Genomic DNA, 16296 nt, shown 5'->3' on the forward strand with positions numbered 1-16296 from the left:
GGAAGTAGATGAGATCATCCTGGCAGTAAAATGAAAACAAGAAGTTCTAGGACAAAACCCTAAGGAATACCAACACTCAAATCCTACAACAGAACCTTTAAGAGGCAGAAGTCAAGAAAGTATTTCAAGAAGGAAAAAGTAGTCAAAATGTCTAAAACTGCTCAGACATCAACATAAAGACTCAAAAGTAGGTCTTTGGGAATAAGGTGGTCTTCAGAGACTTTAGTTGAGAGCTACTTCCTGCCAAGCTGCAGAAAAGTAGAGTAGGAAAATAGTTCAAATGTTTAAAACCCAATATCTTTACTGGTAGTGATATAGATACCAATAAAATCAGAGAAGCTCTAGAAAGGACTATGGCTAAAGAAGAAAGAGATAACCAAACCTCATGAGAGTTACAAGGAGCCACTTCCCACAGAAATGAAAACTACACTAGCACTTCTCAAATGTTTCCACCAGAGATAACCAACATGCAAAAGACAGTAATTGTACAGCCTTTGCCGTCTCGGGGTAAGAATATCTGAGGCGTATAATTTGTTCTTAAAAATTCATGCACATTATGTATTCTACTCATAAATACAGGAGTGTTTATTTTAATATAAGAATGTTTTTTCCCATATTTTCAATTAAAGTTAATGTTCCAAAAAGGTGTTCCATGTTTATCATGCAACTTCCCATATGGCCCTCCCACAATCCCCACACATCCCATATGCATATATGCATCTTATACTCCCACTTTGAGAAATATGGAGGAGGTCCATCATTCCACAAGAGTGATTGCCCCTAGAAATCCCTTTTAGAAATCATTTGCCATGACACAATACCCATAAGCCCCTACATGACTTGTAATCATTTCTTCTTTCCATTTTTTCTTAAAATTACATCCTTCAACTTTAAAAGTATGTTTCAGATATCATGGAACTTGGCGGCTAAATCTGTATTGAAGAGACTTTCATTACGACTCCTCTTTGTCTTTCTTGACTAAAGAGTCAATTAATTTATAAAGTACTTTATACATGGAGGTTGACCCAATACCTTTAAATATTTAGTCATTTTTCTCTGAACCTCTTCTATATCTTTCCCAAGGTGCAGGCATGGTTTTGTAAAGGGCCCCTTAGGCTTCTGGGACAAAGGCAGGTTTCGCCTAAATGAGGTCATTAAAACAAAACATCAAGTTCCCAGTGCCCTAAGATTCCAAGCCAATGACCTACAGAGTGTTCCAGCTGATCTTAATTTCCTTGGCACAGCACAGTAAGAGTACTGTAATATAATGCAAAATAGCTCTAAAGAGAAACTAGATACTGGCTAGAGTCTTGCCAATACACAGTTAAATAATACCAAAGTAGCCCTTTCATCTGAATACTGTGTTTCACACGCATATGTCACCCTTCCCAGGAATGAAAGTAATCTTCCACTGTGAATGTGGGTTGATTGAAAAGCTTTTACTGGACTCAGCCCCATAAAGTATGCATGCTTTTTAACTGGCATACATGGGCTGCTAAGACTGAAAATGCTTACAAGGGAACCAAAGAGACAAAGAACAGAACCCATTCTGACCAAGGGTAATCCAAATTTAGAATGTGCTTATAGTGGTAAATCAATACTCAAACATTTATCCTGACCAGCCTCTTTTTTAACATCAAACAATATCAGACTCTTCCTGGAAAATAAACTAAATTTCACTTTTCAAAGTTTCTTTACACATTCGATATCATTTATATTAAACTATCAGTACGTTTCCAAATATTCTCTCCCTTAATAACAATGACTTCCCTGCCCTTTATCCATTCATTTCTCCATTTATTTATTCTTTCATTCAGCGAAAATTTACTGAGGGCCTGTGAAGTGCCAGGCATTATTCTACATGCTAGAGATTGAATAAATAAAGCTTACTCAATTAACAAATAGTTCCTGTCTTCACAGAGCTTATGTTCTACTGGGAAAAGGCAGTAGATGAATGCATATATATGTGAACATAACACATGTCAGATAATAATAAATGCTAGTTAGAAAAATTAATCTGAGCGAGGGAGAAGAGGAAGCACAGAGGTGGTGGAAGGCAATGTTAATCTTTGAACTCCATCAGAGCTAAAATAATCTTTAATAATCTGTTAACCAGCAAATGAGTTAAGGACCACATATAATACAACTGAAAACGACAAATTAGAAACCATCTGACTTGATAAAGATTTGTCACCCAGATTCATTCATTTTATCAATTTCTGGATAGTTTCAACAAAGCTTTACCATCAACAAAGCTTTACCATTAGCCATTAATGATTTTTTACCCTTCAACTTAAATGTACTTTGTTCAAATTAATACACTCGGAAAATGTGTTAATTTTATCATACCTTGGCCAAACCAAAAGTACGAGGCTTCTGCATGATTGCTTTCCAATTTTTTCTCCTAAGATGCTTTTGTCTTATGTGTCTTACATATATTTTCGTCAAAAGTTTAAGGCTTCAGATTTAGTTTCTAAAGAAAAATGTCAGCCATATAATTGGAAAGTTAATCCTCACTCTCAAAGCAATTGGCCAAATCAGACTTACATTTTATCAGATAAAGCCCAACGTTACTTTTCAATTCAAATTAGTTACATTTTGGCCAGGCACGGTGGCTCACACCTGTAATCCCAGTACTTTGGGAGGCCGAGGCGGGCAGATCAACTGAGGTCAGGAGTTCAAGACCAGCCTGGCCAACATGATGAAACACCATCTCTATTAAAAATACAAAAATTAGCCAGGTGTGGCGGCGAGTGCCCATAATCCCAGCTACTCAGGAGGCTGAGGCAGGAGAATTGCTTGAACCCAGGAGGTGGAGGTTGTAGCGAGCTGAGATCACCCACTGCACTCCAGCCTGGGCAACAGAGCGAGACTCCCTCTCAAAAAAAAGCAAACAAAGTTACATTTTGAGAAAAAAAAATTAAAACACTGAAAAATAAATTATGAATTGTATCTAAGAAGAGAAATAGCTGAAAGCAGTCAAAATTAAAGTAATACATTGATGGTGCCTATCTCATATCAAGTAGGAACAAAGCAAAGCAACCCCTTATATATCCCAGTAGCCAATGCCTCGTTCATGCCTTGGGCAAATGGAAAAAAAGAAAAAAGAAAAAAAGCTAAATTAATACAGAACTAAGAGTTCTGGGGAGTATGATGAAGTGCTAGGAAGTACATAGAATTCCTTTGGCAATTGTGTTACTGTACATTTTCACCACTGGGTTTCAGCTTTTGGATATAACTAAATAAAAATCAAGTATAAAATTAGAAATAGTTCTATTAAATGTAGTAGTCACCATGACAAAAATTTCTTATGTTTTTCAGGAATGCAAATGGTACATGCACATTAAAAAAATAGTCCAGTATCATATCATTTTTTAGGTATTAGAAAATATTAAAATATTTTATGATAAAATAGGATGGGAATTGACTGGAATTGGAATAAAGAGTTTATCGTATGATTTGCCAAAATAGATTTAAGTACAATATTGAATAACACACACAAAATTTGAAAGAAATCATGTATATGTTTTATTCTTAAGTTTTAACCAATTTATCTTGAAAACTTTGGTAGTCCCCAAAATGATTTCTATTAACATTTTAAAAGATCATTTACTAACTATGGCAGATACTGTGACACAACATCCAAACCCACCTCCTTCAAGACTGACGCACTCATTCTCCCATCTGTTAGAGTATCAGCCACTAAGACTTGTGGCTAAGGCCTCCTTGACTGCCATTGCACTATGCTAAAGAAAGCTGCCATGCCCAAGTTCTGACATTTCCTCGACAGCCCAGCACCTGTGCCCTAATTCTGAACAATTCTGTAGGGCCAATCCAGCTCCAGAGCTCTCCTATGGGATCAACTGGACCTTTGCTGTGGCTGTGCTGCAGCCCAACTTCTCCCTGTGTCCATTCCTACAAGTATTGTTTCCACGGGCTCTCCCCAGCAAACTTCCTGAAGGCAAACCTGTGCTCCAAGTCTACTTCCCAGGTAACTTCACCAGCAGCACTAACCTATATCATATCAGGTGTTTGTATGTGCATTTTCTTTCAGCTTTTATAGGATTTCTTTGCAATTATAAATATATATTTATTATATAAATTACATAAATTCAGTGCTTTTATAGGATTTCTTTCAGCATCCTATAATATGTATCGAGAATAGCAGATAATACATTTAAATACATGACAAAAGGCCATTTCAGCAATCAATATTTCTCACTGATGCACTCCTTGCTTTGCTCTTAAGAAGTTATCCCTCAAGGGTTATTATACATTCTTTGACAACAGTCAGGACATGGAAGAACTGAAGTCAAAAACTGAAAAATGAAAATTGTGATTACTTTATCACACCATCATCTATCTGAATTCAAAATATTTCAACACTGGTCAAAATCCTCATTTGCACCATGATTCACCCTTAACAGAAAGAGGCTTAAGACATTAAAAAGGAACTCCTTCTTATTTGTGATGCTTTGATTAATCACTAAAGGAAGCTTTCCCTGTGTGTGATGCCCTGGATGTTTACACGCCCCAGGGTAATGCACCACGAGGAGCTTACTGGGAGCACAGGTGGGTTCTCAGGAAGTGAAAACTGATTCTCTTAAATCTATGTTTGACAACCCTTGGAAAGTCTTCATGTATTTTCAAAGGGTATATGTCTCCCCATTTCCATCTGATGAACACTGACCTAAATAATTCACCACTGACATTAATTCTTAATAATTAAAACATTTGCTAGCATATACCTCTTGCTCTGAGAGACTCATACTATAAACCTAACTAATATTTCCACTTAATCTTTTCTAAAGCTGTGGATCTTATGAAGACACAGTAAACTTAAAGAAAGTATAGCAGTTCACTGGGCACTCACTTATAATTATACTATATAAAAAATAATGTATAAAATCAGAAATATCTTGATTACACGGATCAAATTTTCATATGTGTTAAATGAAAGCAAAAGATACGTACTTTTAAAATCCACTTAGTCCAGGATCTAGATTCAATTTTATTTTTGCATTACAAAGAAATAATTGTCAAGAAAAAATTTTAAAAAATAAAAATATAATTTATTTTGGTAAATAGAATCTGTTAATCAAATTTAATTTTATTCTAATTTAATGAAGATGACTGAAAATGATTAGAATAAACATGTCAAAATATAATTTGTTAAATTAGTTTTAACTATGTATCTTCAATAATCCATTTACTCATTCATTCTTTCCATGAAATAACCCAAGAACAATAAAGCCAAGATAATTCACATAGAGGGAAAAAGAATAAAACAACTAGACCAAATAGATAAATGAGACAATTCGGATTATGGTAAGTGCAGCCAGGGAAACAAACTGAGAAATGTGATGGGAAAAAAAAAATTTAAAAAAAAAACAAAACAGGCTACATTTAGGCTGGTCAAAAAAAAAAAATCTCCTGGATGAGATGACCTTATACTGAAATCTAGAGAATAAAGAGGAATCAGGTATGTCAGGAGCCAGGGAAATAAGTTCCAGACTCAGAAAACAGCTACGATAAAGCCTTTGAGATAGAAAAAAAAGTCTGCTAAGTTCACAAATAGATAGGACTGTGGCTGGAGTCTAATGAACAAAGGGTAGAATGTACATGAGGTTTAAGAGGTAGCCAGGGACAAAGCCATGGAGAGTCCTGTCAAAGGAAGAAATGTGGATTTCATTCTAAGGTATTAAAATTTTTTAAACCAGGAAATTACATGCTGTGATTTACCTTTCTGAAAGTTCCCTATAACAAGTGTATGTAGAATGAACCAAGATAAGCTAACACAGAAGAAAGGAGGCCATTTATGGGGCTCCTGTAGGTGAGAAGACAATGGCTAAATTAGGATGGTGGCAGCAGAGATGGGGAGATGTATATAGATTCAAGCCTACTTTGATGAAAGATGTAGCAGTACTTAACAAGAACAGAAAGTGGACTCCTTGAATTTTGGCTTAAGTAATCAAACAGATGATTTGAGGGTGGAGAAAGATAAATTTAGAGAATTCAGAGGTTACGACCACCCCATACCTATTAAACCAAGTAGAGCCAAATGTGTATCGGACCTATGCCGGTCTCAAGTGGTCACATCTTATCTCGTATCCTTATTTCTAAGTTTAGATGCTTGGTCCTGTACTTTAACTTCACCACTCGAGCTGGCTCCTACTAGATGTGATTCCTTTTCTGATTCTTCTTCTAATATTTGAACTATGACTTTGCTGCAGTTTCTAGTTTAACCAGACCCTTCTGCCCCAATTATTTCCATGAATGTGACTCCTGTGCTCTTTGTCCTATGGCACCCCAAACATACTCTTTATCACAAAAAAGTGTGGTCACTATATGGGAATACCTGAACAGAGGCTGAGAAGGAGCTGCTAGGGCTAGTGGAACAAAAGAAACCCTGCTTTCCACGACTCCTATATCTGCTGCACAGGAGCCATTACTGCTTCTGGAGCCATCAGAATCACTTGCTCTAGGAATACAATAAAGTTGTAGAGCTCTCAGGTACAGAAAGGGTGAGCAATGGGCTGATATAACACCCCTCATCTGTAGTAGGACTGTATTAAAAACTAGGTTTGCTGATTCCTGTTCCAATATCTTTCAGCCACATCATATTGACACATCTTTCCACAGAAGCAATTTTAAAAACGGTACACGCAGTGTTGTAAGAGTACTATACTTTGGAGCCATTATGGATTTTAAGGCTTTGGCCTGACAACCTAACCACTGCATGTAACAATACGTCTATGGAAAAATGTATGTGAATAAATGGCCAATTTATTACAGATCTTCTGGAATACAAGCATTTGTAAGCTGGTTAAGAATATTAAACCTCCTATTTGTGTTTATTTTTTCTGTGGCTTTGAAAAAATGTTAAATGAGTGGGCCAAAGAAAAGGACAAGAAGTAAAGGATGGTCTCCCTATGTCAGTCCTGCCATTTCTCTTCTAAATTAATCCTGAACCCTTTCTTTCTACTCCCTTGCCTTGGCAAAGACTTGTGGCCATTCCCCGGGGTCTCCCTTGAGCTGACCTTTATCTGGAATGTCAAAAGGACAATTCTCAGGTCTGCTTACCACCATTGAAATACACATAAGCATATACTTATACAATAGAGTTTATTACTATTTGACATAAGCTGACATTTTTCAAAGCAATATCCATAAGACTGCAGAAATCTTTTTTATATTAATTAAAATCCACACTTATATTGAACCATGATGACTCCAATTTTCTTTCTCTCGACAGAACATATTATATGCCCCAGGGAAAAACAAACCAGAAGCTGAGATTTCAATAACGTTAAAAAGAAAACCCATATTGTAGATAAAGCTTGGACTGCAAATGTACCCTGCAAATTAACCAAAAATTAAAGGCAACCTTCAAACTAGAAATAAAACCTTGACAAATAGAAGATCTGCTAGGGGATTTAAGTTTTAAAATAGGAAAAGAAAGCTAACTTCTCCTACAATGAAGGTAACTAGCATAAGGTGGGAAGGAACCTGAGTTGGTAATTCCTGTCATCAGGGGTTAAGGGACCTCAGTAAGATGTAAGCTCAGGAAAATGGACAAGGAAGCTGAGCATCCCTGAAGGGTGACATCAACTGAAACAACTGCCCAATAAGTATGCTTCACGTACATTAAGTGAATTGAGACAAAGGAACTGAACACTCTGAACTGGGTACATTAAGTCAAATAAACCAATTGGTGGATCATCATATATCATATAAATATGATTAGAATTAGTTTTTGTGTCCTGTTTGAGATCTTTTTTTTTTTCCCCTAGGACACTAGCTGCCCCTAGGACATAGTGCCTCCATATACCATACCTACTAAACCTGTATCTCTTTCTCACATGTTACCACACCCTTGCAGACTGAACAGTGTGGTCCAGGGCCCACTGTCCCCTTGGCCACATCTGATTGAATAGGAGCTGGACACACTGGACTAACATACCTCTCCAGATACAGTTCCCAGTCAGTTACCAAGTACTGAACCACTAATAGGTGGAAAACTTGGGAGCAGCCACTTGGGGCCGCTGGCACTGACATGAAATCAGGGCAAGCAACACTGCAAAGAAATCTCAAAAATGATGTGAATTTGCAAGGAGAGGAAGAGACTATGTGGTATGTTTGTGGGAGAACAAAAGAGAGAGAATAGAGAAAGTGGTTGACTTGATTTTTGCTGACTTTCTTGTTCCCAATTTCAGCCTCTCATGAGACCAGTGACCTTTTGGCCTTCAGGTACTACAACACAGCCTTTCAGGCTGGTTCATTTGAGGCTCTGTTTTGTCTGAACGATCAATACCTGGCTAAAATACCAACTAAAGGCCATTTGTAACATACTCACCTTTGTCAACAAAACAGAACTGTCCTCAGTTTTGAAAGGTCCAATTGCCCCAGTTTGAAAATGGTAGAGATTAAGAGTAGCACTGATTTGTTTACATGTCAAAGAGAAAAAAATATAAAAAATCAAATTCCTATAACCTCCCCCAGAACATTCCTATTCAGTGGGTTTTGCAAGAGGTCCAAGTATCCATATTTTTAATAAGCATCCCTGCTGATTCTGAAGAAGGTGATTTAATGACCACACTTTGAGAAGCGCAGCTGTAAAGCCTGCTTCAACACTGCTACAAAGATCTGCACACTTTCAAATTCTCCCAAAAAATTACATTCATCAAGTGACAGCACTCAAAAGTAGCAAATTGCCATTGGAAAGATAGATTTGTTTGAAACCCTAATAGGAGATAGTATTGTTTCTATTATTCTTTCTGCATATATGTTTTGTTTCCAATTAAATAGGATTTTGTAAAATAGCTCAGAGGGCCTAAATACAATTTATGATGTTGTTTCCATCTAAAAATGAATTTAAACTTCCAAAGAGCTAATTTTCAGACATTTGAAAGCTAAGCAGTTTGTAATTTGAGAATTTCATGAGCCATTCCAACTGAGAAAATTCAATTATGAATGGTTTTAGACGATACCAAGGAATTGCTGTTATTTCTGTTAGGGAATAATGGCATTTGGGATATAAAAGAAAATTCATTTTTCAGAGATGAATACAAAACTACGTAGAGATGCAATGATGGGGTGTCCAGGATATACTTCAAAATACTTTAGCAAAGAAAATAAAATTTTTAAAAAAGAAATAGATGGAGTAAACGAGGCAAAATCTTGATAATTGCTGAGTCTGGAAAAACTACAATATGTACATGGGTTTCTCTTCTTTTACTTCTATGTATACTAGAAAAATAAGTACATGAAATTTCAGTTAATGTAGCAGCCACACAAGATTCCTATAGGACCACACATACAAGTTCAGCATGTCCAAAGTGGGGTAATTACTGGCATCACAAAGGAATGATATAAGAGGCCCTTTAATTTGGGGACAGAGATCGGCTTATCCTTTGAAAGTCCGTGACATGGTACAGAAAAAAGAAATAAAAGGCCGAGCATATGGAAAACTAATTTTTTAATTATTTGAGATAAATTTTTATTTTTCTGAGACATACAAAAAAAAGGCTTAATTTAATAAAGAATAGACTAGAAACAGTGTGGTGAGGGACAGGACACATTGAGACATGATATTCTTTTTGATCTCCCTTTATTTAAACTGTGGAAGCATGGGCAAATCTCTTCTAGTTTTTGCATACTCTTTTTGTAATCTTAAAATGCAGGTGACATACTCATTTTCTTGTGTTCCCATGAAATAATATCCTGTGGACTGTAAACTACACACAAAAGCTGGTTATTAATAATACTAATAAATCTTATTTGATAATAAAATAAAATATTTGATAGATTTCTCAGACCAATTTTAGGGAGAAGATGGAGAAGAAAGCTAGAAGAAAAAACATAGTTACATTTCGGGAAGAAATAAAAAGAGGAATTCCAGGTCCTTAGATGAATATTAACAAATGGCGTTTGTCTCCCCTGTTCTTCTTGTGTTATGAGGAGAGCTGTAACTAACAACACTGGTATACATGTATTATTATACTACTCTTATTTACAGTCCTTGCTTTCTTTAGAAATTGTACCTTCCTAAAAAGGGACTGTCAAAGCCTCAAGAAATCCAGATTTCAGGTGCTGGCTGTGCCACACAGCATTCCTTAAACTCAATTTACATATCACTAAAGAAGAACATTGGAATAGAAGATCTGAAAAATCCCATCCAACTCAAACATTTCATGACACTGGTTTTCATAGCATTTTTTAAATCTCTAAAGCCTTCAGAGGCTTTATTCTTACTTAGTTGTACAACATAGTCCTGGGAAGCAATTAACCAGAGCTACTACGCAGGCTATGTCCAAGCACAAAAATTACCTAGGGGTCAACAAAAAAGACAAGAACTGATTCTGCTGAAAGAGCTAAATAAAGATTTCTAACTCTTTGCTTTTCTTCAAACAATAGGTGTTTAGGGTTCATTACTAACAGACGATTTCCATATAAATTTAAATCAGAAATTAGAAAAAAGACATTAAGTTCATAATGGAAGTCACTTTTAATATAAGTAACTTTTCTGGACCGTGTATGTAAGGGAAGGTATACTTTAAATTTGCTTTATTAGTAAACACAAAGAAAGATGCCTAGGAAATCTGGCCATCATTATAAAAAGAGGGAAAGGGAATAAAGAATATGAATTCTCGCGGGGCACAGGGGCTCATGCCTGTAATCCCAGCACTTTGGGAGGCCAAGGTGGGCGGATCATGAGGTCAGGAGATGGAGATGATCCTGGCTAACAGGGTGAAACCCCGTCTCTACTAAAAATACAAAAAAAATTAGCTGGGGGTGGTGGCAGGCGCCTGTAGTCCCAGCTACTCGGGAGGCTGAGGCAGGAGAATGGCGTGAACCCAGGAGGCAGAGCTTGCAGTAAGCCGAGATTGTGCCACTGCACTCCAGCCTGGGCGACAGAGCGAGACTCCGTCTCAAAAAAAAAAAAAAAAAGAATATGGATTCTTTCTCATTCTAGCTTTCATTTAAAAATAGTGGTACTGAAAGCCTACAGTATTGTACACTTTGGGACATTTTATTTGCAAAAAGTGATAAAACATATCCCATTTGTGGCTTCAATGCACTTTACCACTCATGCATTATGTAGGCATCTCAAATAGTAAACAAAATTTATGACTTGTAAGATGGTTTTTGACTGTGATTTTGAAAGGCCAGATGAAATTTAACATTTTTAGTCTGGATTCTCTCAAATTTTCTGGTCATTGATTTGTAAATAACAAGTACAATTATTTTCTTCACTTTTTCTGTGGAGAGAAAAGAATCACTAAAATGACTGGAATGGTTAAACAGGACAAATGAGAGAGAATATAAAGTAAAGAGACATCTTCTTCTATAATATTTCAACCATAAATAATACTCAGTAGAACATATCGCATAGTCACTTACATCATCTCAACTGAAGGTTACAGATAAACTGGGCCAAAAACAGCATCTTGTAAAAGGGTAATATGTGTTGCAAAGCTACTGAGTTGGGGGACTCACTTACATAGAGTCATCTATTCTCAAAACCTTCCTCATTTCAAAGAACTGAGTGTGTATAAAGAAACTAAAGCAAAAGGATCAGTTCTAAATGCAAAGTCTAGGTGGGGGAAAAAGGAAACATAAAAGAAAGTAAAAAGCAGCCTCCCTCCTCCTCAACTTTGGGGTACCCTTGTCTTCATAGAGATCTCAACTGTTGGGCCAAGGAAGAGATCAGCAAGAAGGGCCCTTCAAAGGTAGGGACAGCCCTCCGGGATTGATCTTTAAAAATCAGGCGGGGACTCTCTGCTCAGGGAACAGTACAGCTGTGTGTGTGGGTACAGTGTTCTTTGAGAAGGTCATTGTGGACACAGGATACAAGGCCAGAGCAGGAAACCTATTGGGGTCAATAACAATATCACCTTTTCCCCATTTCCAGTTTGCTATTTTTTTTTTTTTTTTTTTTTTTTTGCCCATTTTCCAATTTAAACCTGATCTGAGGAAATGTCATCAATCTCTAAGACGTCTTACTCCAGTCTGATGACTATCCACACTTAGGGCACATCCTGCCTTAACCCTGGCACTTTACCCATTCTTTCTCTTTTGTCCCCTATACTAACATAAGCATACCAACACCTCTTCTCACTTTCTATTCAAAACAAACCCTGCATCATCAACAAATCTCTCAGACACAGGCATTCTGCAAGTGTCCATTCATAGCATTAAAGTGAGTCAGCCCAGATCTCCTTCCCTTTACTTTCCTTCTGGTTCAGGCTCCACCCGCTACCACAACCCCAAATCAAAGCCCCATCTTTTAAATATATCTTGCATGGTATTGTTGCTTAGCTAGGGGCCTTACTGCCTAGGATTTGTGAGAAACATAGCAGGCCCTTAGTAATTTGGGAACTTCCTATTAAATTCTTCCGGATGACCATTATGTCATCATCAGACATTTCCTTTTCTTACTCTGGCTCAAGGACAATCCAGAATCCTTTTTTTGGGGGGGAGGGTGGTAGTGTCAGCGGGGGACAGATTCTCGCTCTGTCGTTCAGAGTGGAGTGCAGTGGCACAACCTCAGCTCACTGCAGCCTCCGCCTCCTGGGTTCAAGTGATTCTCCTGCCTCCGCCTCCCGAGTAGCTGGGACTACAGGTGCAGGCCACCACACCCAGCTAATTTTTGTATTTTTAGTAAAGACGGGGTTTTACCATGTTGGACAGGATGGTTTCAATCTTCAGACTTCGTGATCCGCCCGCCTCAGCCTCCCAAAGTGCTGGGATTACTGGGATTACAGGCGTGAGCCACCGCGCCCGGCCTCTTTTTTTTTTTTTCCACTACCATGGCACACAGTCAAATCTATTATCCTTACTTCCATTTTCTATCCAAACCAAAAAGTCAACTCTCAAAGAGCTTGGAAGTTTCACTAGGGCTGTTTTTTCCTTGGGATCTGACTTTAAACCTCATCCTGATAATAAAGGTCTCAAGAGAGTCTCCTCTTTGTCTCCCCAAACAAAGTTACAGTCCCACCCACTTAAGGGTTTATTTCCCCTTTCAAAGATGCCAATTCAGAACATAGTTCCGCTTCTAGAAAAATTTACTCCCATTTTCTCCAATCCTTACCCAAAAACCTGTGTACCAAGTGACTTCAAGCCCCTCCCCGCCAAAATATATACACAGGGCTTCCATCAAACATATTTCCTACTGTCTCTATCATTGCTGTATATGATCAATAATTCATCTGCTTCCTAAGGTATTTCCTCCATTCCTAAAAATATAAACACACATAGTTGAACCCATTAGAAGCAATAAAGATGCAGAAATAAGAAAGAGAGCAATAGACGCGGAAAAATGGCCAACTGTCTTGTCCTCGCTGTTCATTATCCTTCTCCCATTTCAAGTACCTGGCTATTTCAATGTATTGTTTCCACCCTTGTAAGAATAAGGTGCATTTTGTCTAGTGAGGCTTCTCTTTGTTTTGCTGGGTCAAAACTGGGAGAAAGTATATGACAAGAGATGAATTATTCTATGATACACTATTTTTTTCCCCTCCAAATGTATAGTATTTTCTGTTAGTTGCTTGGTCCTTAAAATCTAATTTGTTTAAGTCAGTCCCAAACTAGAAAAGAAGAAAATCATAAAGATATGGTCCTTAGTCTTCTAATTATCACTACAAGTCATCTATCTTCTGAGGCCAGAGCCTCCAAACTGAGGAATCCACTGAAATGAAGACATGTTGATCCTAAACTCTAAGTACCTTTTGCCACAGCATCACTATATCACTTTCCTTTAGTAAATGAGGTTGGCTTGGGTTGAAAATGTGAAAAATTAAAGAAAGTATTAAAGGAATCAGTCAATCCCCTTCTCACCCCACTACTACTGCCCACCCCAGCCTCTGCCCAATTCCTGGCTTAAAAATGATCATCTCTTCTACCTATCTGGTGAATGATTACTGCTCTCAACCACTGCACTTTATATATATTCTCTGTTTTAATCCATCCCAAGACCCTCGGAGGTAGGTTTTAACATTCCCATTATATGGCTTAGAAGAATAAGGCCCTAAATGGAAAATAATGCCAAAGGACCATGTCAGTCAACAGAGTTATTTAACAGAGCCCATGCTAATCCTTTGTTAATACTGTAAATTATGGAACACCTTAAAGACTGTATGGATTCAGAACTCCTAAGATTTTTGAATTTTAAAATTTAAAAATGCATACCTGTTTTTTCCTTGAATTTGCTTTGGGAAACAGGTCTGCTGACAACACAGATGTAAATGGAGAACAGCATAGCTCAGGAAAAGGGTTTGGAATAGATGGCATTTCCGGAACATCAAGATCTTTCTTTTTTCTCCTACAGTAAGAGAACATAGGATGTAATTTACATAAAACAGAATGTAAAATATAATTGCTGTCAGGATTAAAAAGTGTGCTAAGGCGAACATGTACCACTCTGTGACAAAGCTCATATTATATAAAGTATACAGAAAAGTTCTGTGATGTACTTTCTATGGGTCAAAATACAGTATGTTAATTAGATACAAACAAATCTCCTATAGTTCCTCTCTTTCTGTCTCTCTCTCTCTCTCTCTCTCCTCCCACCCCCCACCCCCCCGCCCGCCTTCTCTCTCTCTTTTGCCTTTAAATCACCAGGCATAGAAACTCCATCACTTTTGATAATTTTCCTGAAACAGAAATGTAGACTATACAATTACTAATCCAAACATCACCTGAGAAGTCATACATTGTTATGCATCCATGATATTGACAGTCTCTAAGTTGCATTTAGTGCATTCATCCTTATGATATTTTACTAATCACTTTTGGAAGTTATGATTTATTAATTATAGCTGTGGTTCATCTCACTTCAAATTTCATTCACAATGTTGCCCACACACAGTCTGTTGATTTTTCAAGTGCTTATAGATATTAAACAGCAAGGCAGTGTTTTGAGGAGGTAAGTTAATAGAACTTGCTAGTATAAATGTACTATAGACCACTGGAGAGTAATTTTAACTTCACTGAAGTTGGAGCGCTTTGAAAATCAGGTAAAAAAAAAAAGTAACATTTAAATGTATGAATATAAAGGACTATAGATTTTTGTATTGCTGTAACCCTTTTTCTTTCCGAAAGTATGTGCAACTCTAAAGGCACTTAGTGCTGAATGCTATGGAGATTGGGAAACCCTTTAAAGCCTCTATTCTTTCCTGCCGAACAGCAAGACTGCTCGAATGTCAATCCAAGCTTTGCTTCTACACGGTCGCTGTAAGACTCTATGTGGGAGGTGAATACATTTATGCTACGATTTTTAAAAATATATAAAATAAAATAGAGTTTACTTTGTGAAAATGCATGGCCACGAAGGAACAGAAGGTGATCAACCTGCAGCCTGACCTCCTAGTTTCACCACCGATGGGCAGAGGCGAGAGAGATGAGAGCTCTCAATGAAACGGTGATGCTATTTATAAGGCGCTGTGAGATCGCAATGTCCTGCTGATCCGGTAGAAGCCAGCTCAAAGGCGATTGTCTTCAGAGACTTTTACAAACTTGGCCCAGCTCTGGGCACATGGCTCACCCCCTAGGACCGCCTCCTCACCCCCTCGCCGGCTGCCCAGCCAGGACACTCCCCCGCGCCCTCCAGGGTTGCCTACCTGTCTGCAGCACAGCCGCGGGACCCGTCCGGAAGGGGCAGGAGCGCTCGCGCGTGCAGCCAGGGGGCCGGCGCCAGGTCGTGGGCGTCGCCCCTCCCCTGGGCAGCGCCACACACCTGGGCGGCCAGCGGCGAATCCCGGGCAGCCGCCCTGCTCGCGGCGCTCTGCCCATCTTGCAGGGAAGTGGTCATTGTCGCCGGCCGGGGGGCTCGGGCGTCATGGGAGACTCGGCGCGTGGGGAGAAGGGGATCGCGCGGCGGGAGGCGAGGTGCCGGCTAGGCAGCCCGAGCGCTCTGCAGGTGTGGTGGCCTCGCCGCCTGCGCTCGGGGCCCCGGCAGCTGAGACGCGCGGCCGAGCTATCTGCGAGGCGGCGGGGGAGGGGAGGGGGCGGAGGAGGAGGGTGGGGAGAGGGGAGGAGCGGCCGGTGGGTGGGGGCCGCGGGCGGCGAGGCAAGGCGCGGAGGGGGCGGGGAGGGCGCGAGAGCGGCTGGCCGGCCCCGCGCGTGGCCCGGGGCGCTCGGGGCCACTGGCATTGCTCCCGCGCCGTCCCATCCGGGACGCGAGGCCGGGACCGCCGCCTCCCCAGGTGGGCGCCGGGGCGCGAGGCTGAGCCCAGGGTCTGGGCGGCCCCGGCGCCGCTGGAGGCGGGGACCTAGCCGAGCGGGCGCTCCCGCTGG

At 39.3% G+C, this 16296-nt stretch overlaps 1 protein-coding gene across 2 annotated transcripts in view; it reads right to left on the bottom strand.

Annotated features, from left to right (window-relative positions):
- GRB14 (growth factor receptor bound protein 14) overlaps positions 1–16004 on the bottom strand; it is a 128497-nt gene extending 112493 nt beyond the window's left edge. Inside the window, exons 1-2 of one of the 2 annotated variants that reach the window (XR_008677718.2) lie at positions 15621–15984; positions 14191–14323 (exon numbers count right to left, since the gene is read on the bottom strand). Coding sequence is in view for 1 of the 2 variants with exons in the window: in XM_031008807.3 (XP_030864667.2) it covers positions 14191–14323; positions 15621–15811 (324 nt within the window). In the remaining variant the exon portion in view is untranslated. Of the gene's footprint in view, positions 1–14190; positions 14324–15620 lie in introns of both variants that reach the window. The other variant, XM_031008807.3, reaches the window with a different exon arrangement.
- Positions 16005–16296: the final 292 nt, after the last annotated feature.

Source organism: Gorilla gorilla, chromosome 11 (assembly GCF_029281585.2).
Source record: "Gorilla gorilla gorilla isolate KB3781 chromosome 11, NHGRI_mGorGor1-v2.1_pri, whole genome shotgun sequence".
NCBI lineage: Eukaryota > Metazoa > Chordata > Mammalia > Primates > Hominidae > Gorilla > Gorilla gorilla.